This window comes from Thunnus thynnus, chromosome 21 (assembly GCF_963924715.1).
Source record: "Thunnus thynnus chromosome 21, fThuThy2.1, whole genome shotgun sequence".
Lineage (NCBI taxonomy): Eukaryota > Metazoa > Chordata > Actinopteri > Scombriformes > Scombridae > Thunnus > Thunnus thynnus.
The window spans coordinates 4,800,248-4,827,002 of record NC_089537.1 but is presented as its reverse complement, the minus strand read 5'-3'; the positions used below and the strand labels follow the sequence as shown (position 1 = coordinate 4,827,002).

Sequence of the window (26,755 nt, the reverse complement as noted above, 5' to 3'; positions counted from 1 at the left end):
GTATGTCAACTTTAGTTTGTCATATCTGACATTTCCTGTAATATAGTCTTTTTTTTTTTTAAAGAGAGAACATGTGAGCTACAGTCAGGAAAAAATGTGAGTCGTGTAGTGCGGCCATGTTCTGTATCTTTACGGTCTGCTGAACCTACTGTTGTTTGAGAAATTGCTCTCCGTTTTAAAAATGGATTTTTCTCTGTATGACGCTTCTGATGCCTGAAAATGTCTTGCTATCAAGTCACCACTGCGGTTGGAATATTTTTTTTGCTGCTCGCAACATGAATAAAACCACAAATTACACCCAGCAAACAATGACAAGAGAGATGTTCAGCTGAGAGGTTTAGGTGTTTCAGGGTTTTCTATAGATGACAACATATTATTTCAAATATTAGATATAATCACTGAAATAGCTGCAGGCACAGAAGTGACTAAGTGGATTTAAGGGTTTTAAGATTCTTAACTACACTTCGACAACACACTGAGTCCCTTCCTGATCATTCTCTGGTTGCAGGCTAACAAAAAAACCTGCAAAAATAATAATAATAATAATAATGTTCCTCTTTTTGTTTGTTTGTTGTTGTTTGTTTTGTAATGGGAGTTGGAAGCACACATAATCATTAGCGAACCCTGTACTTGAAAAAGCAGTTGAAACCTTCAGTCGTGTTTTATTTGCTTTAGCGGACACTCTAATCTGTCATTTCAACACCGACAGCTTTACACATTTAGCGTTGCCGGATCAATTTGTTTTTTTATGACTCAATGTTTATTAGAGCAACTACTAAATTACTTCTCTTGAGGAAAACGCTGCAGTGCAGTTTTATTCCCCGCTCCCAACAATTACACAGCCCCCCCCACGCCCCCCCGCCCCATACACAACACTTACAACACTCACTGCAGTTTGTTTGTTTGTTTACTACAGTTCTGAAATTATAATTTGCAACTTTACAGTGTTGTGTCTTTTTTTTAAAAAGATGATGGATGATTGCTATTCAAACACAGGAGAAGGGGGAGCGTGTGTGTGTGTGTCTGTGTGTGTGTGTGATGTCTGCTTGTGGACAATCCTTTTTGCGAATGTGCCAAGCTCTAAAATGAGCAAAAAAAAAAAAAAAAAAAAATGTCAGAACACTGATATGGTGTGAGTAAGAAAGAGAAAGCAAGACAGAGACAGACGCATGTAAACAAAGCAAGCAAGTGAAAAAAAAGCGGGAGTGGAAGCCTGCTGAGTGTTGGACTGTGGATTTGTCTCCTCAGCTGCTGGCTAAGTCTGTCATCTGTTCAGTGGTTGAATCAACATCTGGTGAAAACCCGCATAAACACAGCTCTCTGAGCCACCGACACAGTCAGTTAGGAAGAGAGAGAAGCTTATACACTCTTACACCTATAGAGAAAAACACACAGGGAGAGAGAGAGAAGCAGCAGCTAGTATACAATGATGCAGCATTTTCAGCACATAATAGAGTTTATTCTGCTGGAAGTGATGCATTATACATCAGGCACCTCATTGTAATCACATTACTGTTTCCTGTAATGGAACAACGTTGGATATTACAGTTCTACTTTTAGTCATCGCATTACATTTACCGATCCTATCAACAGGTCATGACTCATAATACACATGCGGTGTTATAAATAATTCTGATATATTACACTCATTTAAGATTTATTTATTTAGTATTAAGCCCGTTCTCTGCACTTAGTTTGCTTCGAGAGAGCACCGAGGTAGAGGATGCATGCAAGATGAGACATGGCAGCTGAAGAGGAGGAAAACTCCTGGTAGCCGGAATAATAGATTTCGCTTTGCTCATTGTCATCTGGCAAAGCAGGGCGCTTTCTTCAACCTTTATGCAGCATTTTAGACCCAAATTTTAGGTAATTTTCACACTGGGTTTCCTTGTTTGAGGCTGAAAATGAGTTTTATTTCCTAATCTCTCTCTAACCTTAGTGGTGCTCTTTCACACTTACTTTTCTTACTGGAGTGCAGCTTGTTACCACCATTACTAGGATTGTATTCAGTCACTCTATACCACAGGTGGACTGGAACTGCTGTCAGACCACCTTGTTCAAGTGGACTTTCCCAACAAAGTGTTCACATTACCAGAGGTTTAGGTGAACTGGTTCCAGATTTGGACTAAACTGTCAGTGTAAACACATCCTTTAGTGGTCAAAATGCTTCAAGCTAAGTTGTCATTCTTCAAAAAATTACTTCTTCTGTTTACAGTACTTCTCTATTGTTGTGCTACACATCACAACCTCTTGACTTTATATTAGTTTATACTACTTTATATTACAGACTGTATATAAACCCTAAACCCTAAACCTAACCCTAACCCAAGTGGAGCCAAAATATCTCACTCGCCCCCTGGTGGCTGCTTGCAGTAAAGGTCATAGGTCCATGTTAGTGGGTGGGACATGGGTCAAACTAAAAACACGTCAAATAGATTTTTCCCAAAGATGGTTTCTGTCATTTTAGGTAGTTCTCATCATACTGGTGTTTGTTCAAGTGCTCATTTTTCTGATATGTTTGTTTTTAATTAGTTAATTGACAATAGAAAAAGGGGGTGTGACGTCATGATTGACAGCTGTGATTGACAGCTGCCCTCAAACCTCCATCAGATACAGCAGACGAGCCGAGTGACCGCAGCAGTTTCTGATGGAAATGTACATTTTCATTTGTGATTCACTACTAGCTATAGCTGCTGGTTATCAACTGGTTTTGGTTGGTTTAACTCCATCGCGGCTCCTGGGTTCACTCGGCTCCCAGCGGCTGCACGGCTGTCAGTCAAGTAGAGGAGGCGTGTCCCACGGGCTGTAATCGTGCCACCTGACTCTGCTACACACAGCTGAGTGGCTCATTGACGTGTTTTTAATAGTTTCTGGACAACAACGGAGGTCTACGGCACAGAGGGATAAGATACATCAGGCTTTGGATACACACACAATACTTGGTTTGGCTCTGCACATGAGATTTGTTGACAATCAGAAAAGATATAGAAAATCACCAGCCATATCCTCAAATACTGACTTATTGTTCAACTGATTTAATTTAAAGCCAATTCATAAGAGTTTCTAATCACACTGACTGGACTGAGGTTGGTCACAGGAAGTGATGAGTTAGTATTTGACATTTCTGGCAGCATGCCAAGTGCACAGTTAGCATGGACAGTGATATGCACCATAGATGAAAAGACAAAGAAGAGCACTATAAAAAATTAATTCATGAACTTCATGAACAGGAAATTGTAGAGAATAAATAGCACTGCGCTTTGATATTTGGAAAGCGCAGAATCACGACAACGATGGCAACATGTCGCCAAAGATGGCGCCAAGGTTAAATAAAAACAATTAACAGATTACCTCTTTAAATGAGTGTGCAGACAGTGTTTCAGTCGGCCATCGAGGGCCGTTCTCGATGCATCAGACTGTCGTTCTATTTCTGGGCAGTGGGAGAGAGAGACGTCCTATATCAGTGCCTGTTCAGGCTCCCTTTATGGGAGACCTCCTCCTCTTGCAGTTCAAGTCAATTGTCAACATGATTTATGGAGATGTGAGCTATCTCTAGACTGGCTCCTCAATCTTCCCCTGACGAATTGGTACCATCGGCTCTTGTAAGTGTCGTTTGTTTTCTTCACTGGCCAATTTTCATCCGAGCTGACAAATTAAATCTGCCATGTTTTTGAGGAAGCTATTTTTTCCTCCCTTCTCCTTTTTCCATATATGACCTGCTCGATAATTACCGGAGATGCGGGATTGACACCAAGGAATGAACCCCACAGAACAGTTTGGCACCTGTCTCCAATGCTTTGATATGTCCAGACTTTTAATGGAGCTATAGTGTCATAACATTTAATGGATGGGAAGTTGGTTTGGATGACACGTTCTGACTCTCACATCTCTCAAAGACATGCACCACTTATTGTCCCAATCATCTCATAGAGCTGCTCACCAACACCAATACAACTTTATTAATGTGACCGGCTTTTATGAGCAGGATAAAAAGGCTCTGCATATTAGCGAGGCAATTATTATACCCAAGGAAACTCTTCTAAAAACAATGGAAAGCTCATGCAATCAACGTAAGTGGTGGTAACTTTTTAAAGTTTGGCTATTTAAGTTTATAATTGACTCCTCTCCACGACCACTAAAATGAAATGAGGGTCAGTCGTATCTTTATCCAGGAACTTTGTTGCCCTGCTTTGCCCTGGCCTGACTGCAGATTAAGGGAAATTAACTGCCGGTGGCAAGGTTGCTGAAAGGTTGGTGAAAACTGGGAAAGGCTTCGGCTTTGACCCTTCCATCTACAGCCTGTGAAATACTGTGCCTGAGTGTCATCAATATATTTCAAATGTCAATAAAGCAAAGAGGTTTTGACGCAGAACTACATCAACAACTTGCTGTCAGGCTTCCCTTAGAGTGTTATAATCTATCTAGTATTTACTGCAATGCTAAACAGGGACATTGACTGCATTTACATGCACTTAAGTGACCTGGTTACAGTCGGTTTTCTCCTGAAAGCTGATTTTTTTGACTTTTATGTAACTGAGAAAGTTGGTTTCCATAACTGGGATAGGGGATTAGAGAAACCTGGTTTGTCCAGGAAAACGCTGGTTATTCTGCCATGAATACGCGAAACCAGGTTTCACAAAGTCCATACAAAGTCCGACTAAAACTGAAACTAAAACAAAGTAGCCTGTAGAAGTCTAGAGGTCCACTCTTGTCAGTCATCTCCGACACACACACACACACAAATAAAAAGTCAGAAAGCAACATCTTCCATCACCATAGTTAAAATCATTAAGCCGTGTGTATGCAGTCAGCGTTTAGAGGCCTCCCGTCCAGAGGTGCAAATTATGGGTGGAGGAAATGGAAATTCATACAAATAGCCGCAGCGGTTGATTTACCACAGCAGACGGTTCACTGCGGCAGCGGAAACCGCGTCTCAGATTTAATGTTGTTGTGAAATCTCCAGCGATGTTTTATCAGAGAGAGAGAGAGAGAGAGAGAGAATCATGAGGTTGAAAATAATGTGAAAGAGAGAGAAACACCAATTAGAGGTGCTTTATAAAGATAGTTTTGCAGCAACCTTTCATTTCCCCTCGGTGGAATCCTGCTTATTTTTACTTTTAACATGTTGCAGCAACTAAAGAGCTGAAATGCAAAAACACATCGACAACTTGTCAGTCTGTCACTATACAGTTATAGATACATACAAAATTTACATAAGATTTTGGCATTAAAAACATATTAGAAGCTTTAAAAAAATCAACTAGGCAAGCATGCATGAATATGCAAATGTTTAAAATGTTTTGGATCTTAAAAAGTTACTAAAATGTCGATGGAGATCTTTATCAACAACTGTTCAACTTTAACTTCTTTCCACTTCCTGTTAAATTAATGACATTATGAACTTAAGGTAATGCGGGTGTCACCTGAGCTCAACTGTTGCAAACAAGACTTGCAAAGTGACTTCATGTGAGGCTCAATTTTAAGTTTTGATGAGTAAAAAACAAAAAAAAAAAACCAAATCAGAATGCACAAATATAACAAATATATAGAAGTTTGAGGTTTCAGGTTATCAAATAAGATCATATAAACTGTCCAAATGCTCGAGCAAAACACAAACTATCAGATCCTTTGACGTGCTCGAACAAAACCAGCAGTAGATTCTCGTGAGAACATCACTGCAAACAGATTGATAATAGTAATGAAAAGTAATTCCCTTGTTCGTGTCTTTGATGTTATTATGAGTTTCACTTCTCCAAGATCCTGCTGATCCACCAACAAACATTATCAAACTGAAACAACAGTTGTCAAAATTCCTGATATATATGATGTTTGTGCCGACCGTGCGAGCGTGTACTGTAGTCTCGGTCACGCCTACGGAAGGTTCAAGTGGAGATTAAATAAGCTGTGGAGCGCTGAAAGAAAAGTAATCGGGCTAAAAACAGCAGAGATGGTGATTCATGGGAGCTGTGGATTTCAGGAGACAGGAAGCAAAGCGTAAGGCTTTTAAGACTCTTCGTCACCCCTCCTTTTTCCACACAACACAAAACAACACGAATGCACACAAATGCACGCACGTACGCGCGCAATCACACTCCGGAGTATCACCACCTATAGTGCCAGCTGAGAAAGATGGATGGGGCGGCAGTGGTTTCTGATTTAGTCTGCACAATGTGGCTGAGTGATTTTCTCTGTGGAGCATGTCTTGCCTCTCTATGGTGGTGAGGGAATGGGGGGGGGAGAGGGGGGGGACACAACCCGTCCTCCCCTACCAACCCCCTTGCCCCCCCCCCCCCCCCCCCCCCCCCCCCCCCTCCCCCTCTGTACCCTCCTTGCTGCTCAGAAGATTGCCTCCGTTTTCCCAGTGTGATTGGGGTGATAACCACTAATGGATTCGGAGCCCTGGGCGCATTTAGGAGGAGAAATGTTGGTGAATCTTGCTTTAATTCCATAATAAGCAGGAAATGCTTGGAAACATGTTATCCCAGTGCTGTATGGTCTGCATCAGGAGCATGTTTCCTCTTCCATTCATACTTTAATGAGGACATATCATTCTTATTGTGATTTTCTGTTATTTTTATACTCTTATGATATTGAATGTCTATGTTAAACGTGGTCAAAGGTCCAAAACTTAAGGTGAACATATGTAAAAATGCTCCCTGCATGTCAAAAGCCATCTGTTTACCTCTACGTCCTTGTGATGACATCAGATTGTTCTCTCATGCCCACAAATGGCCGTTGTGTTGTCCACTCGCATATGTCAAATCGGATTCAGGCTCAAACGTGTACAGATGCATGTGAGAAGTTGATATTTCAAGTAAAGAATGAGAAAAAGAAGTGAAACTACTACTATTGTTTGTTTATGTAGCCTCCGGAGCTGGGGGACACTTGCATAAGGGTCAATATAAGATAAATAAGTTTTTTGAACTGTAAATAATGCAAAGATATTCTAGTAGAGGGTCAGAATATAATTATAGACCTCTATGTTTCTGTATAAATCCCTTCAATGAGCAGGATAAACAACGGCTAAGCAAAGGGAAAAACATAAAGATACATAATCATGAATTCATATACACAAACACTGGTGCGCCTGCACAGCGTGATCTCTGTACAGGCCCTCTTTTAGCTTGCCTGGGGGGGGCGGGGAACTCTCATTGTCATGTTGAGCAAATGTGCCGTCAAAGCTCTGCACTTTAAAGATGGGACATGTCACAGGGGGCATGCGAGAAGCCCACTCGCCTGGAGGCAACACGGCCGAACGGTCTGAAACAGAAGGAAGGGGAGGAGGAAGTAAACACAACAGGCGGCGGTGACAATCCTTGACATTTCGCCGCGAGCACTCGTCTTAACTGCCGTTGAATACATCATCTGAAGCGAAGGAATGATAAATAACCTGACTGGTGAGGAGGGGAGAGTTGTGGGCAGACCTCCAGAGAGAAGAGTTATGAGGTTTCAGGTGAGGAGGGCTGAAATACGCAGGGAGTCCATCTGACTTTTGTCCAAACAGAGCCAAGTCAGATGATAGCTTTTTGTGCTCTAGGGGGGCTGTTCAGCAACTCTTTTCACCTTAAAAAACACCAATCTGAACACTCGAGTGAAACTTCTGTAAGGTGCATTCAGTTAAAGTTGGATTTCTCCACACAAAATCCCAGAACTCCTCAGTGTTAGAACGATATGTGAACATTTTAAATTACTGCCAGAAGTCTAACCTTGAAGTCCCTCAAACTAAATGTCAAGTTTTTTTTTTTTTTGTGAATGCCTTTTAACTGACTTATTTGAGCATTTTCTCATCTGGTGGAAAGATCTCGGTTTGGGTTTAAAAAAAAATTGATTCGGGAGCAATTGTGGTCATTGTTTAAAGAAAACAAGTTTGACTGCTGGGAGGAAGTATCCCTTGTCAAAGTCCATCCATCCATCCACCCACCCCAACCTTCTTTCCTAAAGGTGTTTTCAGACAGAACACAAAGCTAAATTTGTCCTTTCATTATTTGACCGCTGGACTGTTTGTGCAGTCTTTGTTTATTCATCCTAAACGGTGAATGTACTGATCTCAGGAATCACCATGGACTCCAGTTATTTTCCTCTAGTTTCTCTCCTTTTACCTCTCATCTTGTAGGTTCATTGACGCCCCGGGATAAGCTTGAAATGTCTTTCCATAGACTTTGTATGAAAGAGTTGAAATTTGCATTGTGTTCTGTCTGAACACACCTTAAAGGGGGCATAACATGCTTTTTGTGATTTTCTGTTGTTTTTATACTGTTATAATGTCAGATATCTGTTAAACATTGTCAAAGTTCTAAAACTTGAGGTGATCATTTGTGAAAATGCTCCCTGAAAGTCAAAAGTCAGAGCTTCAGCCTGCTCAGAACGCTCCGTTTGCAAACCTACCTCTACTTCCTCCTCCTGGTGATGTCAGATCGTTCACACATGCCCACAAACGTTGAGTAAAGAACAAGAAAAAGACGTGAAAACTTACTTTTACTACTATAGTTTGTTTTCGTAGCCTCTAGAGCCAGTGGAAGTCTGCCGAGACGCAGCTTTAGACAGCTAACCAATCAGATCAGCCTTAAAGAGACAGGAGCTAAAACAGCCTGTTTTAGACAGAGGCTGAACTGAAGGGCTGCATAAATTGCAGTTAGTATGAGATAAATAAAGAGTTTTTTGAGCTGTAAATCATGTTAAGATATTCCAGTTAAGCCCTAGAATATAAATATAGATTTGGAAATGTGCATGATATGTCCCCATTAACCTCATCATAGTTGCCATGTGCAGAAATTGCAGAAAATATTTTGAAAATTCTGCCATTGGACTTTAAAAAATGTTATAATTGAAGGTAATCTTGTGTTCTTTCCTGCCAATAGGTTTGTTTTTGTAGTTAAGTTCCCCATTTTTGTTTTCACTTCATATTTCCAAAAAGATGTTATTGTCTCAAAGATTTTGTTTTTTTACTGTAAACTACAGGTGATGAGCAGGAAACACAACGTATGAGTGCATAGCGACGTAACTTTGGTTGTCTTTATATCTCTTAATGTCTCATATTGGAGACTATTATAAGCATTTATCTTTTGTGTGTGTGTGTGTGTTTTGAAAATAATATCTGAAAATCACTACAGCATTTGCCTCCATCAGTGAACAGTTGGAAACACAAGTGGCTTGGCGGGAAGTCACAAATCTCGGCCGAGGCTTCATTTGATTTTCTTTACAAGCTTCCCACGGAAAACATCGAGGGTCGCTTTTTGAAATCAGACAGCAAAAGATTGTATCACTTTAAAAACGGAATAATGGTTTGAAAGGGTCTTAAAATGCAGTCATAGTTGTTTTCTTGAAACAGGACATTATCTCTCCGTGGCAGATCCTTCCACTGGCATCAAGATTTCCACCATCTGATTCTCCTCAAACAAGAAAACTGTGATTTTTTTTGTAGAGGATGAATATTTCACTTGTTTTAAGAAAAGTTGGAAGACTCCTCTGCTGGATTGAACTGTTTGTTGAGATGTTTTTTTTATCCTGGTCTCCTTCTGTTCGTCTCTTCCTGTTATCCTATTCGTATGCCCCCTTTTGCACCTCGCTCTATTCTGTCTGTCTAACACGCTGCCTCAGAGGGCTTTCATGCTTCAGTAGGTATACATGCACCTAGATAGAGCTTCGTAAATGGGCAGATAGGTCAAACACTAACAGAAGCAGGAGTGTAGTCGACGCAGGGCTTACAGCTGGACGTACAGACAGTGTGGCCAATTATTATTTTTTTCCTCTGCTCCGTGTCCATTCCCTTTTTTTGCACATGTACAAACACAGATGAGTCCTGCGTCAAAGTGAAAACTGCCCTGCTCTTGTTAAAGGCTTTTAAACATGTTGGATGGAGACGGGAATGTGTGTTAAGCAAGCTGGAAAGGTGTGGGTGGACAGCTTTTTGTGTCTTTCTTATCAGTTTTATCCATCCTGACAAGTTTCCTGGCGATTCTGTCAAATGCTTTGGCATCGGAGGAGGAAACCAACCTGTGCTGGCCCCAGTAAGAACGTGTGAAAATCAATGATGTTTAGATAAGCTTGCTGTCAATTCTGACATCTGCTCTGCCTCCCCTTCATCTTTTTTTTTTTTTTCCCTCCGCGGAGAAAAACAACAAGGAAAACAAGCCTCCGAAATATTGTTCTTTGTGTGCGTGCATGCACATGTCGGATCTGAGCGAGTCGGGGCGAGAGGGGAGTATTCCGTGTACAGAGGGAAGCTAAGTATCGGAGAAGTTTGTGGGTAAAGTTGCAGGCAGGGGAACACTCACTGTAGATTATGTTAATTTTTCTCAAATCCGCCGCCTCACACCAGCAGCGGTGGTGAGAAGTGGTCGAGATCTGAGACACTTAAAGTTCAGGCTTGAAAGTTTTCAGATCCTTCTGTAAAGAGGGATGAAAATATTCACACACACACATAGATGGATAAATATCATATATTTAAAGTCCATGTAGATTTCTTACACGTTGTACATGTTAGAAAATAATTGCTGAAAACGTGAAAAGACTGTGAACCGTGTAGTTCTGAATTGTGGAGTTCAAGCGTTTCTGTGTTCAGGGTTTTCTGGGCGGGCCTGGAATGGTGGTTCAATGACGTAGCGGGGTGATTAGCATGACCCGTCTCTCGCTATATGAACACTAGACCACATGTACTCATAGTTACTACTGTTTTAACAGGTAGTTTAACAAACTTCCATCAGAGACAACTCATTCATAGACTGTATAAAAATATGGACATAGTCACATGACGTCACCCGTTGGTTTCTGAAGAGCGGTTTTGAAGCTCAAAGTGAGCGCCATCCTGGCAGCGTGTGACTCTGCTGAATGGTTGAAACAAGCCACCTAGCGGCTTAATAGAATTTAAACGAGTGAGTTGAGTGAAAAATTCCCCCCCCCCCCTATAGTTGTCATGAAAGGGGAAACTAGTTTTTTAGTTTTTTGTACCAGGCTGTAAACATGTTTATTTCTGCTGTAAAGTTGGGCATTTTAACATGGAGGTCTATGGGGATTGACTCGCTTTTGGAGCCTCAAGTGGTCATTCAAGGAACTGCAGTTTTTGGCACTTCCGCATAGGCTTCATTTTTCAGCCCCAGAGGTTGCCGCTTAGATTCACTTCAGATAATCTGTTGTAACTGGTGATTGGGGCCGTTTTTGGGTAATGTGAGCACTCAAGGAGTTATTTTAAACCCAGCTTCAGCACTGTCTGTGCGGCTGAGAGGTCCCCGGCCAGAGGGAGAGCTTTTGCTGGGCAGCACTTTACCAAAAAGCATGGCATGAGAGGCTCCGAGGGTGATGGCCACAGTGAAGCCACCAGGGATATTTCAGCAGAGAAGTGAGTAACGTTCACCGAACTCCACTGAAAAAATTACAATTTCACATAATGATGATTGGTGATGGATCGCTTGTTAATTAGTCATTTAAGTTACATTTTTACTGAAACAAGTCCACATTTACCCACAAAATATGTGCCGAATTAAACGTTACTTTATTTTTAAATTATCTTCTATGTTGCTTGCCTTACACATAGAAACAAGGCTTATTTTAAATTGTATATTTTTATATGGAAGTTTGGTAGCGTTAACTCAGAGGCTGTTCATATATATAATTGATATTTATTTATATTTTATTTAACTCAAATGATGTGTTGTACTTATTTTTAAACTTACTGTTTTTATTTATATATATTATTATTTTTTATTTTTAGGCATTTTTTAAGTAATTGAAATTTTTTTTACAATTATCAATTACAATTATTTTACAAACATTTTTTTACAATTTATTATTATTTATATATTTAGATTTTGAAAATAACTACAGATTTTTTTAAATTTATATTTCTGCATATTTTAGTTTGTAATTGTTTATTTCATTAAATTGATTTACTCTGTATTGATTTCATTTTGTATTTTTATATATTTCTATCATTGTGATCATTTTATTCCCAGTGTGATACAAGTAGCATCACCAATTGAGCCGTGTGCTCTGCTTCTCTCTAACCGACATCACAGACAAGTCACGTCCGCTGGTTGTAAAACTCCACGAACCAGGATCAGAGAAGCGATCGCTGCATTTCGTTTCCTGGCTTTCTTTTATTCATTTGCTCTTCCTCCAGCCTTACTCTATTTCAGACGTGCTGACAGGGGATTGAGACCCAATATTCTCTAACCCTACCTTCCCACCCTCTCTTTCCTTCGCTTACAGAGGCTAACATGAGACATGACAGAATGCAGGAGATGGAAGTTTCAACTCCTTGAATTACCAGATAGATTAGAACCAGCGTTGGAGGGGCACAACAGGCCTCTAAGGGATCAGAAAGATCTGGCGTGAAGAAGTGCAGGTCAACATTAGATGGGTATCCCAGAGCCACAGCTGTATATGGATCCTGTCGCCAGTAGCAGATGGCATGTGGAATTACACATAATGAGCGATGAGAAGTGTTTGGTGCAGTCTGGATGATAGGATGTGGGTTGAGGTGAAGGATCGCAACCAGAGAGCAACACAGTGTACTCATGTCTAATTCAGAGCTCAGTGAAACACAGCTAAGTCTCTGGACAGGAGATGGTGTCCTGTTGCTTTCAACAAAGTGAATGCCGTTATTATATGGGTGAGTGGAAAGGGAGGGCAGACAGAGGACTAAATGAGGAGTGAAGTAATCATGGCTGGGCAGCAGTGGAGGATCTGAAGAGGCAGATTGTACTATTATAGTAATTCAGTTTCATTTTTTTTGAGGTGTTTAGTTACAGATTGTTAGTTTAACAACCTTTTTTCAGAGGCAGAGCTGCTCATGGGAGCAGAGAGAAGCTTTTTTACAGAGTTTCCAGAGAGCTGAAGTATATGGGCAGTTGTTGCATGATGAGCTGCGACACCAGAGGTTGGCAGGAAGTTGCTGTTGGTGCAGAAGGTGAGCTGAGCTACCACCTGATTGGGTGATAAGTTGCAGGTGAAGAACAGCGCTGCAGAAATCTGTTACTGACGGACTCACCCGTTTTTTTGAAAGTTAAAATTGAATTTCTTGAACATGTCCTGGTTGCATTAGCCACTAAAAACCTGACATTTCTATATAATATTTATAGAATTAGTACCATTAAATATTATCAGTATGAACCAGGACTTTTTGCTGTGAAAAAAGTGCTTATAAACGCTTTATATTTGATTCATTGCCCCAATCTTGTACTTTTGTTGTTCTGCTGGTCCATTTTTCATACAAAGTTTGAGGAAAATCAAATATAATCCGTCGGCAAAAGGATCCAATGGCCACAAGCGGGCACTAGTCCATCTGTGACTCACTGGATCTGAATGAATGAAGAACTTTAAGCCTCTCTCAATCCGACAATACATCAAAACGTGCATGACAAAAGAGGAAGACAAAGCCCCAATAAATAGTGGAGCTTTGGTGAAACACGACTGCAGTTTAGCCAAACTATCATCACATAGATGGATGGTAGAGATGGAAAAGATTCCCATGTTTACAACTTGCAACTGTTAATATCGCAGGACAACTCAAGACAGCCGTATGATTGGTCGAGTGAGGTACATTGACAATATAACACCATAACCAGTAAATGATGGTTTAATCTTTGGCTGACATGAGGCTATTTATCACTATTTGGTTGATTTTCAACCAGTTCCATATCACCAAGCCTCAAGTCTCTTCTGGACTTTCTGGAAATTTGGTTAAAATTTACACTTCATTTGGATAGAAACTTACAACCTACAGTCCTGAAATGAGTGATATCACCTGTGCAGGTGTGCCATGGGTGTGTAAAACCTTTAAAGATAGTCAGGTAGCTCCATGGACTGTATATAAAGAGGGATATACCGCAGTGTGACATCAAATTAGCTAAATTGTGCTAACAGGGCAGGTCAACGCCCACATGGCAGACATCAAAGCTGCTATAAGTCTTCAAATCTCATTAACAGAGCAAAAATGACCACAAGCACACTTCAGGGCCTGAATTTAGAGATTGAGACCATAATGACTCATTGAAAAAAAAACTACTGAACTCAGTATTTCTGGAGAGAAATCAACGCCTTTTGAAGAAGAGTCAATTGGTGCGATGCCACCGGCTGTCTGTGACATTGCACTTTAAGCACTTTTGTACTTCCACATTGGCTTCAGCCAGTAGTTGCTGTTTGAGTAGCTCTCAAAGAACGTTGTCCTTGCAGTTTCTACACTGATATAAACTCCCAACAATGAGATTTCCGCCTCCAGAGCAGCTTTGTGTCCAATAAATATTTGTAGAACTCTGTCCAATGTCTCTGTCTTATCTGCTGTTGAGCTTATCCAGAGCGGTTTGAACTTAACTGCTTAGTGTTTGGTTCAGGAATATTTGAGTAAAACAAACACAGGTCGCATGGCAGCTCTCGACTTTTTTTTTTTTTTTTAAATCAACTGAACTTGTGACCCTCCAAGATTTTAACTGAGTTTTATGAAGGGATTTGCTGTAATGAAAAAAAAAAAAGGAGTAGACATGAGAGAACAGTCCCGCGGGGAGCAGAAATAGGAAGAAGAATGTATGCAGCACACTTTGGGCTCTGCTTGTGTCATTTTTTTTTTTTTTTTTCAAATCTTGCTCCGTGCCAGTCTCCATTCCCTTTGGGCTCTATTACAGCCGATACCAACTCGCCCTGTCCGGCCAGATCCAAACATAATCCCTCTTGGTATAGTGAAGCCAGGAGCTCAGGGGCAAGGAGCATGTTTAACATCTAGATTCTTCTTATTCCACTGTGGGGGAAACGGTCTTGGCAAAGCTCGTGCTCCAAGATCAACACGGGTTTGACGGCCATCTGGTCTACAGTGCTGAAAATCCTCAAATGGCAAATACCACCCACAGCCTGGTTTTCTGTCTCCCAGCAAACACAGCAGCAGCAGGCTCCAACAATCAGTCAGCCCAACAGCAGACCAACAGGCCTCCCCCCACCCCCCCCACCCCCAGACCAAACTAGGGAGATTAGATCAAACAAACGATCCCCCTGTGTGGGGCGGTGGCACGTCTCTTTAAACAGAGAGGTGATTGGCTTTGTACTCTTTTATTTATGGCAGCGTTTATCTGAGGGAGAGAAAAAGACTTTGTGAAGGCCAAGAGACTCAGTCATCCAAGGGGAGCAGAGTGAGGGGGGGGGGGAGGGGGTTTGTGAGCCAGTCAAGGCTGTGGTGCACCAAGCTCCACGGTGGATGGCAAGGAGCTGTGCACAGGGGGTACTATTACCCTCCTTGGCTAACATGCCCTCTCTGGATCATCATTTCTATGAGAGCTGCTGTAAATCATTTTTACTGCGATGGAAACATCTATTGTGATTGCCTGCCCTTCTATTGGCAAAAGTCATTGTCATAATAATACCTGGGAGGGTCCGCTTTACTGGGATTATGAGTGCCACGCTGATGGGGCAGTGGTGGGCAGCGCCAAATAATGTCAGTGAAGAACATCCTCAGGGGGATGATGACTTTTACACAGCGGTTAACAGCTCCTGTGTTCTGTATGAAAAGTCCTGTGTGAAAGGTTGAGTATAACTAGAGTCCTGCTTTGTGGTTACATCTGTTGACATGTTTTGACATCTGTTGACGTCTCACTTTAGAAAAAATACATGAATGAACAGTTTTCTGCTAAAGTTGGACATGAGAGATTTATTTCTGTGATGTTTTGTCTGTTTGAAATGGGTGAGGTCAAGCTGGAAAAGACAGATGTTATTTACTTCCTTTCACTTAACAACAACATTTAGCAATATTTAAATTGAAATGTGATGACAGTCAGAGACATTTCCACACAGTCCTGATGAAGCACTTTACACTATTATACACTACATCATAAATATTTAATGTTATACAAAAATACATGAGTTTGGAATCAAGTTTTCAGGCAAAGAGGTCATATTACTATTATTACTTTGTGCCCCATTTTCATAGTATACAACATTAGCATACAAGAAATGAATGTACTTCTCAGTCATGTGTCTGCAGACATCAATTTGTGACACTGGAAATGAGAGAAAGCTAAATAATTTTGCAATTTTACTTTGTTTTTAGTTTTTTTGTCTGTTTCACCAGCATCCATTTACATATTTGCAGCTGTGAGTAGCTCCCCTGGTCTCCTATGTGTCTCAATGTCTAAAAGTCACATTTATATAAATGTTTTTAATACGTTTTGAAGAAAAACGTAATTGCTGTGTGGATTAGGTTTGTGTCATGTGTCCGATGTGTGGTCATGATCGGGCTGCAAAAAACTTTGGTTAAAGTCCAGATGAAACAGCATTTCCAGAGTATCTAACCTCCATATCATGACGTTTTTTTCCGAGTGAAACAGGACAGACAAGCGGAACGTTGGAAGGAATTTGATTTGAAGGTTGAAAAGTGGGCGTGTCATAATGAATCTTAAATCTGTGCCACTAAAAGTTCAAGATTGACTGATGGGTGGATGTCATGATATTATTGGTTGAAATCGGTTGGTTCAAGCCAAGCACATGTAATATTTTGTTTTACAGGGAGAAAATATGTTTGGATTTTGATATAAAAATGCAAAGAAATCAATTTTTTGTGCATATATTGTTAAATAGGTGCCGAATATGACCAGGGATGCGATATAAAACGATTTTTCATTTCATCTCGACTCGAAAAAATGTGGTTTTGGCATGATTAGAAAAAAACTGAATGTAGTCGTCATTGCATTTATTATTTTTCTAATTTTCAGGGTTGTGTGGAATAAAAGTGTCTATCATGAACAAAAAAATCATTTAGTCTGTATATTGGCTGCATCTTTTCACTTTTTTCAATTAGAACACATCATTATGTAGTATGGAATAGGGACAGGCTCTATACACATTAATATGTCAATAATAACCACATGTGATTTGAAAAAGGCTATTATTTGCTTAAGTACGAGGTCACACACATGGAGCAGGCAAATCATATGAGCTGTATGCAAAGGGAGAAATGTACTATGTTTGAATTCTGCAGCATGCATAAACCAGCTCCCCAGAGTCTTTTGTAAACAATATATTCCAGGAACCTATATGTCAAACATTAGCATGCTGTGCAACTGACTAACACACAGAGGAATTCTATTGTTTAGGACCTGGGATGTGTCATCCTGAGTTAAGAACATGTCAGCTACGAGGGTGGCTTCCTGCTCCCCCCCCCCATCACCCTCCACTGCACCCAATAGATCTATGTAACTCTAACTTTCTTCTATCTTCCGCTCTCAATCTTTACAGCCGCACATCACTTTTTCCCTTTACTTCACTCCCCTAAGACAGAGGATCCTCTCTTGTCTCTTTGGTTAGCTGTTCATAGATCAATCCCCCTGTCTGTTTAGCTAATTGTCGGCAATTGTGAGCGGTGTGTAATTCATCCCCAGGCGTGATCCATCAGCCGATCGATTGTATTGACGTGCAGAAGTCTCCACGTCCCGACATGTGTTTATCACAGTGCCGCAGAGAACACATGCAGAGAGAGGCTGATGGCTGTTTGTCATGTTGATGAATATGGAACAATGCACTGAAGTGAGGCGAGAGTCAACACGCTTCTTGAGTTATTCTCAGTGCAATATCATTTCTAAGTGTAGTTTTTTTTTTTTTATTATTTTGTCATCTTAGTAGTTCTCTTTTATCTTTATTGATTTTTTTTTTATTTGTATGGTTTCTTACCTGCAGCCTTAAGTGTCTTCTGTTGTTTGTGACTGAAATGAGATGAAACAACACAATTTCCAAGTGCGATTGAGAAATCACTATTATGTAGTTTCACAAAATAATCTCTATTCAAGGCCTATTAACAAGATTTTTTCTGAGCTGAGCTCAAGGTCCACTTACTACCTTTATTCTGAGCATTTCAGCTAAAAAAAAGTGGACTGTTAAGATTATTTTGTCAAATTATCCATCATCTATCCCATCTATCTATCTGTCCCTTTTGAGGTTTGTTTAATTTACTTTGTAGGAATATTAAGCATCAGTACTTTTTGTTCCCCTGTAAGTTAAAAGTCTGTTTCTGGTTATCTGACAGAAGCCTAATTTTGCAAACAACAGCAGATGCATCTCACCTTTCCTGACAGATACATGGGGCTTTAGAAAACCTGAAATTGCTCCTGAAATCTCTAAAAAACCATTGTGTGAGTAATGAACAGCAGGAACAGGCCTCATTTTTGATGGAAATGAACTACTGAGAAAGAAAGAAAGAAAGGAAGGAAGACAAAAAAACCGCCCCAACAACACAAAAGGAACGGAGACACCATACTGACAACACATCCTCAGCACTCAGATCTGAAAAAGTCCAAGTCTCTGACAACGGAGATGGCAGCGCCTGCATTGGGTGACAGGCCCGATCCATTTGGCGCAGGCGAAGACACAAACACAAGCTGTCTAAAGGGAGTAAGGTAGACTTCAATCAGCTAAAAGGTGATAAAACATAATTAATTCAATCACCCACTCACTCTCTCTCTCACTCCTTTTCTCCCCCCCTCCTTTCCCTCCTCTCCTGTCCTCTGAGAGAAAAGCAAAAAAAAAAGCAGCTGAGGTTTTTTCCTTCACACAAGCAAGTTAATGGGAAACTGCATTCATAGTTTCTTTCAAAGAAGCCTGTCCTTTCTTTCTATTTTTCCTAGTCCTCAATAACAAGCTTGTATCTGAGTCAGTGCTGTTTCACAAGATGGCTCACAATACACCCCATGTCATTAAACACACACTGACTCGCTCACACACCCACCATTACCTGTGCAGGCAGAGAGGAAGAGAGATACTTATTCATGCATCACATGTTGAGACCCTTTTTACACTTCTACCTTTAGTCATTAACTGTAAGACCTCGAAAAATGATAAATGACAGGCGCGTGTGACGGATAAAAGATTGTTGAGTGAGCGAGTACATACGAGTCTGTGTGTGCACTCGCGCGTCTGTGAGCGCAATGCAAAGTAACGCCATTAGCGCTACTCGTTGCCCTCACACTGGCAGAGAGGCCATTAACACCCCAACCAGCCCAGCCTTCATCTGCCAGGGTCAAGTAGGCCGCGATTACTTCACTGCGCCACGCTCCAACATCTCGAAAAAAAAGAGAGACTGAGGCGCACGGGCTCTGAGTGGAAAAGGAGGAAGGTGGGGGCTTCTGAAAAAAAGATCAGATTTTGTTGTCAGGCTGGGAGAATGAGTTGTTTGTCTGTGAAGATCAGGATGGTCTGAAGGCAGATGTGGCAGGATCAGAGAGGAAGTGTGTGATCTGTGAGCGTGTGTGAACACCTTTTCGCCAGCCCAAATGAGTAAGTGAGCAGGTGAAAGTGTATGAGTGAATCTGAGTGGGAGAGTGGATGTTCATCGCAGGTCCTAGAGGCAATATATCCCTGAGAACTGGTGCACCAGTGAAAGTAGAATCCACTTCCCCGAGGCGCTCATCTCCCACTAGAGCAAGGTGTGAGGAATGAGAACAATAGCTGTTGAAGGCAGAGTAATGTTTCAGCACAATTGCTGGTCTCTGTAATACAAGGCCGCTACATCCTGTCTCCCATGACAACCAAGCCCTGCGCCCCAGGGATTGGTTGGTAACACGGGAGAGGGTTTTTCGTCGTCTCCGGTCTTACCTGACCGCAGTGGAAACGTCGTGGTAAATAAAATCATGGCTGCTGTTTGTAGAAAGACAGAGAAGCTATAACAAGTTAAAATAAGTCTTTGATCTAATCTAATCTAATCTAATATTTAAGAAAAGGCATAAATGTAGGCTTTTTTCCATTTAAAGACTCTGATCACATATTTACAATTAGATTTTGGTTGATAGGGGTTTTTAAAGGCCTAATGTGTCTGCTGGTTGCAGCTGTGTTATATCAGTATCTTCTGATGTATTTTTAAAGCTCAGCCAATCAATATTAATGTAATTAATATATTTTTTATATGAACAATGAATCATGACTACATGTAATGTGAATGGGGTTGCTTGCAAACCAAAACAGAGCTAACATGATGACATTGGGATGACAATGTTGCTCTGTCTGCTGGATGTGTTAAAGGCTATTTTTTTGCTAATAGTCAAAGCAACTTTATGAGGCAATAGATAATATATAGATAATAGGGCTGTTAGTCTGTCAACCTTTGCTGGAGTTTTTCCGCCACCTAGTGGCTGAAATAAACAGCAAAGTGATTGGTTTTAGTGCAGAACACACAGATAATTATCACCCAATAAGCTCCACGGTTTTTGATTTTCATAAAGTTTCGGTTTCCAGTCAAATTAAAAATGAAAAAGCTCTGATAAACCCAGTGCACACTTCCTGCCCAGCACCAAACGCCAGACAAAGTTAGCGACCAGTGAAGTATTTAGCAGCTAAAGTCAGAAATCTCCTTTGGAAGACGGTGGCGACAAAAGCAGAGTTAAAGTTGTGCGTGAAAATCAGAGTTACAGCCATCTGTGTAATTAGGAAACTTATTGCTAGCATGTTAGCCAAATGCGATAATACATCAGGGTTGCAAGTCAGGCAGGTTTTGGATTTTTTTTCCCCTAGTGGCTGGAAAAATGCAGCTTTGAAGGACCAGTGTGTAGAATTTAGTGGCATCTAGTGGAACAGACGTGGCAGAAATGGAATATAATATTCATAAGTATGTTTTAAATAGTGTATAATCACCTGAAAATAACAATTGTTGTGTTTTCGTTACCTTAGAATGAGTCCTTTATATCCACATAGGGAGTGGGTCCTCTACCACCGAGGCCACCATGTTGCACTGTCATGTTTATACAGTAGCCCAGGATGGACAAACCAAACACTGGCTCTAGAGAGGGCCATTCACGTTTTACACGAGTAGGTTCTCCTACATGCTTGGAAGGGGAGGGTGAGGAGAGGGGTATTCATTTGGTTGCAGTCTTTCACCAAATCTTACACACTTGTCCTTCAAGAAAAAAATAATCACATATACTTTCTGAATGAATATTTTCTCAAGACAGAAAAGCTCCTGAAGTAGCATCTAGACCATCAAGAGACACTAAAACTGTTATTTTCAGCGACATATTTGTGATTTAAAGCTCATGACTCTGCCGGTTCAATAGCAGCAAAATTCTGGAATATATTGCTTTGAAATAAGAATTCATTAAAAAAACAAAACACCACTAAGTAATTAGATGAAAAAGAAAATGTGTAAAGAAAATAAGAATTTAATTGCAGCCCATACAGATTGATTTTATGTCACAAATGATTCAAACTTAATATCATCAACCTCATATATCATTCTAACCTTGCTTAACATAGATTCTTGTGGACCAGAAGAGTCTGCCAACATGTGTTTGTGCAGCTAAAATGATATGTGAACTGATTTTCAACGGCTTTACTCTCCACCTGATGACAGATTACTGCATCACAGTGCAACATAGCATAGCACGTATGCAAGTCATTTGTTTTGAATTGAGGGTTATAATCTTGTTTTCTTTAAGCTATGATTTGCCAAAAAACAAAACATGGTCCAGCTTGACACCCACTGCTACTACTATTATGGCTGCTCACCAAGAGCTCGGTTCTGCACAAGGTTTCCTTCCATTGAAGGGGAGTTTTTCCTTGCCGTTGTCGCCAAGTGCTTCCTCATGGTGGAATTGAGTCTCTGTAAATTAAAGAGTACAGTCCAGACCTGCTCTATGTGAGAAGTACCCTGAGATAACTTGTGTTGTGATTTGGTGCTATATAAATAAAACTGACTTGCTTTGACTAATGAATGGACTTTGGGGAGGTCAGCACACTAAAATCACCTAAAATGTGTTTAAGAAGCAATTGAAAGTATGAAATGGATATTTTCCAGAAATACAGTACAGTTGCCTCTCTCAAGTCCTCATCTACGGTATTCAAAACCGTCAAGACCTGAGCTCTGCCCCTATTTTTTTCTTCAGCATCAAGCAGTCAATGAGTGAAGGACAAAAGAAGATGAAGAAGTGCGTTAACCCGTGCACCAGCTGCTGGTCCAGCTCCATCCTCCTGTTGGATCCTCACCCTACTGTGAGGCTTGCATCAGTGCTTTGCATGCTGGGCTAGCACTTACCCCACAGGCCGCCTGCCAGTTCTGTGCTTGCTTGGCTACGCAGGAGCTGCAGCGACAAGCAGATACTTTCACTGTGCTCCATGTTGAGGGAGGCAGTGATGGCGGCGGGACTGATATGACCATGAGGATCTTTCACCGGAGGCAGAGATGGACCTTTTCAACTGCAAACTCCAAGCCATCCCGACGGCAGGCACGAGTCAGATGACTCATCTCCTTCCATCTCGGGTTCTCTTCCTGGCTCTCCTTCCTCACCATCGGGAGACCTGGAGCTTGATGTTGGGGGATCCTCTCCATCCCCACCACGGCTAGTGGCCCCGCAGCAGCAGCTCTCCTTCTCCGCGTCAATCTGCTAGCCATATGCCCACTGCAACAGCACTTTTTCAGGACTTGCCAGGCATCATTAAAAAGGCAGCAGAACAGCTTGTTGCCTCTTGTGTGGGGACATCTACAACCAGGAGCCATCAGCCAGACATCCGGTGTCCCGCTACGAGCCTTTCACCAGAGTCCACAAACAGCACAAAACACTATCTCGCTGTCTTCCACTGTCTCTGCCTTGGCCACTAAGTCCAGGGCTCTTTCTCCAGAGCTAGCTACTGACATCAGGAAGGCTATGACAGCTGTCCTGACTCTCACCACGGCTTCGACTGTGGCTTTGTCCAGGATAATGGCGTGGCAGACAATGATGCAGCCTAACATCTGGCTCCAGATCTCAGCTTCCCCCTCAAATCAGATGGGAGCTGCTGGATGGTCCCATATCCCCGAGAGGGTTGTTTGGACCACTCATCCAGAGCGCCACGGCTCATCTGCACAAAGCAACTGAGGAAGTGGAAAGAGTAAGGAAACTCAACTTCTGGAGCAAAGCCGCACTTCAGCCACAGCATCAAAAATGCAGATATGCTCACTCCAAGAAGAAGCACCCTGCAGCCGCCACTGCTGCTGCCAACGCGCCTCAACATGCACCTGCTTCAGTGCCACCTCCTCCGCCATGATATCCTCGTCCAGCCCAACAAACTCTGCGCCATAACAGCAAGAGCCTGCAGTCACCGTCCTCTTGGCCCAACCCACCAGCCAAGCTGGGAACACATGTCTCAATCCAGCTGAGCAAAGGAAACACAACAGCCAACCACTTTCCTCTAAAGAGCAGTTACTTCTCAGTGAGCCCGCTTTTACCCCTGCCGAGCATTTTTCGGTTGTTTCCAACAGAGACACGTTCCCCACACACACAGAGGCTCACTGGTGCACACACACAGTGCGGCAGGTGCAGTCTGGTCACTTCTTCACATTTTCATGAGCAGGTACGAATCCCCACTTCAAATGTGCATTGCTGACCATAAACAATTATCACCCACCTCCCACCCATCGGGGCAAGTTAGTTGGGATTTCCTATTATGGCCTGTTTCAAACTGAAGGTTTGCGGAGCTGAAAGCTGACTCTGTCATGCGTTTTCAGCACCACGGCTAGAGCCAGCCCTTTTCATTCTGCCCTGTGGTAAATGAGCACTCGCTTCACACAGCTGTGGAGAGGACATTGCACTGGTTGGTAACTATGTTCAGAGCACTGCTCAGCGTGGCAAAGCCTGCTATCCATGAACCCATGGATGTCAAGGCTAATCACAGAAGGCTACACGCTTCAGTTCGCCCGTCCTTCACCCCCATTTACTGGGGTGGTGGAAACAGTCATGTCATCTCAGATGAAGATAACAGCGGTGATTGGTTCCCATCCATCGATCTGAGAGATGCTTATTTTCACGTGCCAATCATTCCAAGTTACAGAAAATTCCTGTGCTTTTCCTTCCATGCAGTGCAGTACTAGTACAACTGGTTACCCAGTTTATTCTCTGGCTCCACACACCTTCTCCAAGAGTGTGGAAATGGTGCTAGTGTACCTGTCAACACTGGGTTTTGCCATAAATTGGCAGAAGAGCTCTCTGCTTCTCACCCAGTCAATAATTTACCTGGGTGTACACATGGATTCCTCCACCATGAGAGCAAAGTTGTCCCCAGCCGGGCTGGAAGCAGTAAACTCTCTGCGGTCATGCGCCCCATCTGTGATGCATCTGCTGGTCATGACGTCTGCAAGTCAAGTTATTGTCCCCTTGGGATTCCTCCACATACGGAAAATTATTCAGAGATGGTTCAGACGCCTGTGTCTCAACCCAATACGGCACAAAAGACACATGCTGACTATTTCTCCCTCACTGGAGTCAGACCTGGTGTACTGGAAAACCCCTCATATTCTGTCATGGGGGTTTCCCCTCGGGAGAGCTACGTCACACATATCAGTGTACATGGACGCATCTCTCTCCAGCTAGGGAGGGATGTGCCAATCTCAAGTTGCTGGAGGGAGGTGTAAGAAGCCTCCATCTCTCCACATAGACTATCTGGAGCTGTCCATGGTCCTGAAAGTGTTAAAACACTTTGCTGCTGACAAGCAGACATGTTTTAATGAGAACAGACAACATGACAGCAACAGCGTACAGGGCGGCTTACGCTTAGCTCGGCTGCTGGAAATAGCCAGGAGCCTCCTGCTCAAAAACACCTGCCCCCCCATCAGAGCGGTGTACATCCTGTACACCCTGTACAGTACAGAACCATGCAGCAGACTTGATGTCTTGCGGGGGTCCTTCCCACAACGAGTGGAAGTTGAGTCCCACACTCGTTCATATGTTGTGGGACAGATTTAGGAAAGTGGGGGTGGATCTGTTCGCCTCACAAGAGAATACACAATGACACCTTGGTACTCCACGAACACACAACGCCACTGGGAGTGGATGCTTTCTCTCAGCTCCCCTTTGTTTACTGTGGTTGCCCTGATTCCTCGCGTCTTAGCACGCATTCAGGAGGAGAATCTAGCGGTCATTTTGGTGGTCACACACATCGTGGTTCTCAACCATGGTGCAGCTGCTGGCGGGGAAACTGTGGCAGCTCAAATGGCGCAGAGACACACTGTCACAGCTGGACGGTGCGATCCTCCATCTCCTGGTGATAGGCCAATGGCTGGGGGCTGGAAAGGTCAGGCCTGCCCCCCTGCAGTGGTACGTGCAGTCCAGGGGGCGAGAGCTCCTTCTACTACAGCCTATTATGCAGGTAGATGGTCCTCTTTTCAGTGCTGGTGTATGGAGAGAGGCTCAGACCCCATGTCATACCCTCTGCCCCTCCGAAGACCTATCTCCAGACGTTGGTAAATAAGGAACTGGCTCCATCTATGATTAAGTTCTATGCTGCAGCCATCCTGTCATGAAGACTTCAGACAGAGATCTGTTTTTGCACATCCTTTGGTTAAGTGTTTCCTCAAAGAAGTCAGGCGACAGAGACCTGTCGTGCGCTCTTTGGCACCTCAGTGGGATTTACCCCTTGTGCTGCCTGCTCCAGAGAAACCTGTTCGAGCCAATAGCCAAAATCTCTCTCAAGATGCTGTCTTTAAAAACAGCGCTCCTCTTAGCCCTGTCTTCAGCTAAAAGAGTGAGTGACTTATGCATGTTATCAGTTTGCCATCTTGTCTTACTATCAGGGAAGATGGGAGCTACTTTAAAGCCAAATCCCTCTTTTACACCATCTCTTCTCAGGTTGAGGGTTATCTCCCTGGAGGCCCCCCGCCTCACAACAGTGAAACAGAGGAGGTGTCTCACTGACTCTGTCCGGTGCATGCTCTCTCATAATGTCTTGTGCACAGCTAACATCAGACAGAAGCAACAACTGTTAGTCCACTACAGAGGACACCCACAAGCTATGTCCCTGTCAAAGCAGCAGCATTGGCTGTGTGATGCTATCACACAAGCCTACATTGCAGTGGGAGCAGAGCCTCTGCAGGGTGTTCGTGCTCCCTCCACGAGAGCCTTATCTTCATCCACAGCCCTCAGGGGGATAGTGGTGGCATCTACGCAACAGCACGTTTGGCCTCTCCATGCCCCTTCACCCGTTTCTATCTGTGTGATGTATTTGAGTCCTCCTGGATTCACTCAGTTTTAAGCATGCTAGACAGCTGATGACATGTTGTCAGATCTGGCACTATTACACACGTGCAAAGAGGTGTTCTTTTAATCCCATCATGGATTAGTGAGCAGCATGAGGACCATTATGGTGTGTAATTAATGTCCCACTCTCTTGCAGCACTAGGTGAGTTGTGTGAGGGGAGTGTAATTTTCACTCTGTTTTTCCACACAGGGCCTGACATGGTAAATGACCATGACACAGCCCATACCTCCCTGCCTTATTGCACCTCACATTTATGGGGTTGTGAACTGCTGTAGACCTTCATGTCACAGCGGGGCATTGACTACATCAGCTCCACCCTTAACCCAACAGTGACAACTCTAAGAGCCAGAGCTATACAAAGTAGAACATTAGTTACGTATCATAAGACCCAACCGGCATTAGCTGAAGAAAATGCTTACTTTTGGCAGCAGAGCTGAGATCTTGATGGTGTTATATACCATAGATGAGGACCTGAGAGAGGCAACTGTACAGTGGCCAGCGGTGTGAAAGAAAATCTTCACGACTGTGCATGTGTGCGGAGATAAACCCAACAGCGACGGCTCTTTGAAGGCTACGCCTATGCCTCATAGAATCTGGTGTTACAATATGTAACTAACATTCTTGTTCTTTTTTTTGTGCACCAGTGTGTGATGTTGCCCATCAAGTAAGAATTCAAGTCCAAGAAAGAAAAGGAGCATAATAGGTAGACAGATGCACACAATGAGACAGAGAGCGAAAGGAAACACAGAGATGTGGATAATTACATTTCTACCTTTCTCTGGCAGTTGCATAG

The 26,755-nt window shown here is 42.5% G+C and overlaps 1 protein-coding gene across 2 annotated transcripts in view; it reads left to right on the top strand.

The window, feature by feature from the left end:
* The window catches only part of LOC137173304 (cadherin-20-like), a 93,109-nt gene that overhangs the window by 12,465 nt on the left and 53,889 nt on the right, over positions 1 to 26,755 (top strand). Inside the window, exon 1 of one of the 2 annotated variants that reach the window (XM_067578068.1) lies at positions 10,933 to 11,335. The exons of the other annotated variant lie outside the window; for it this stretch is intronic. Coding sequence (XP_067434169.1) covers positions 11,277 to 11,335 — 59 coding nt within the window. The 5' untranslated portion in view covers positions 10,933 to 11,276. Of the gene's footprint in view, positions 1 to 10,932; positions 11,336 to 26,755 lie in introns of those variants that run through there. 2 annotated transcript variants of the gene reach the window in all.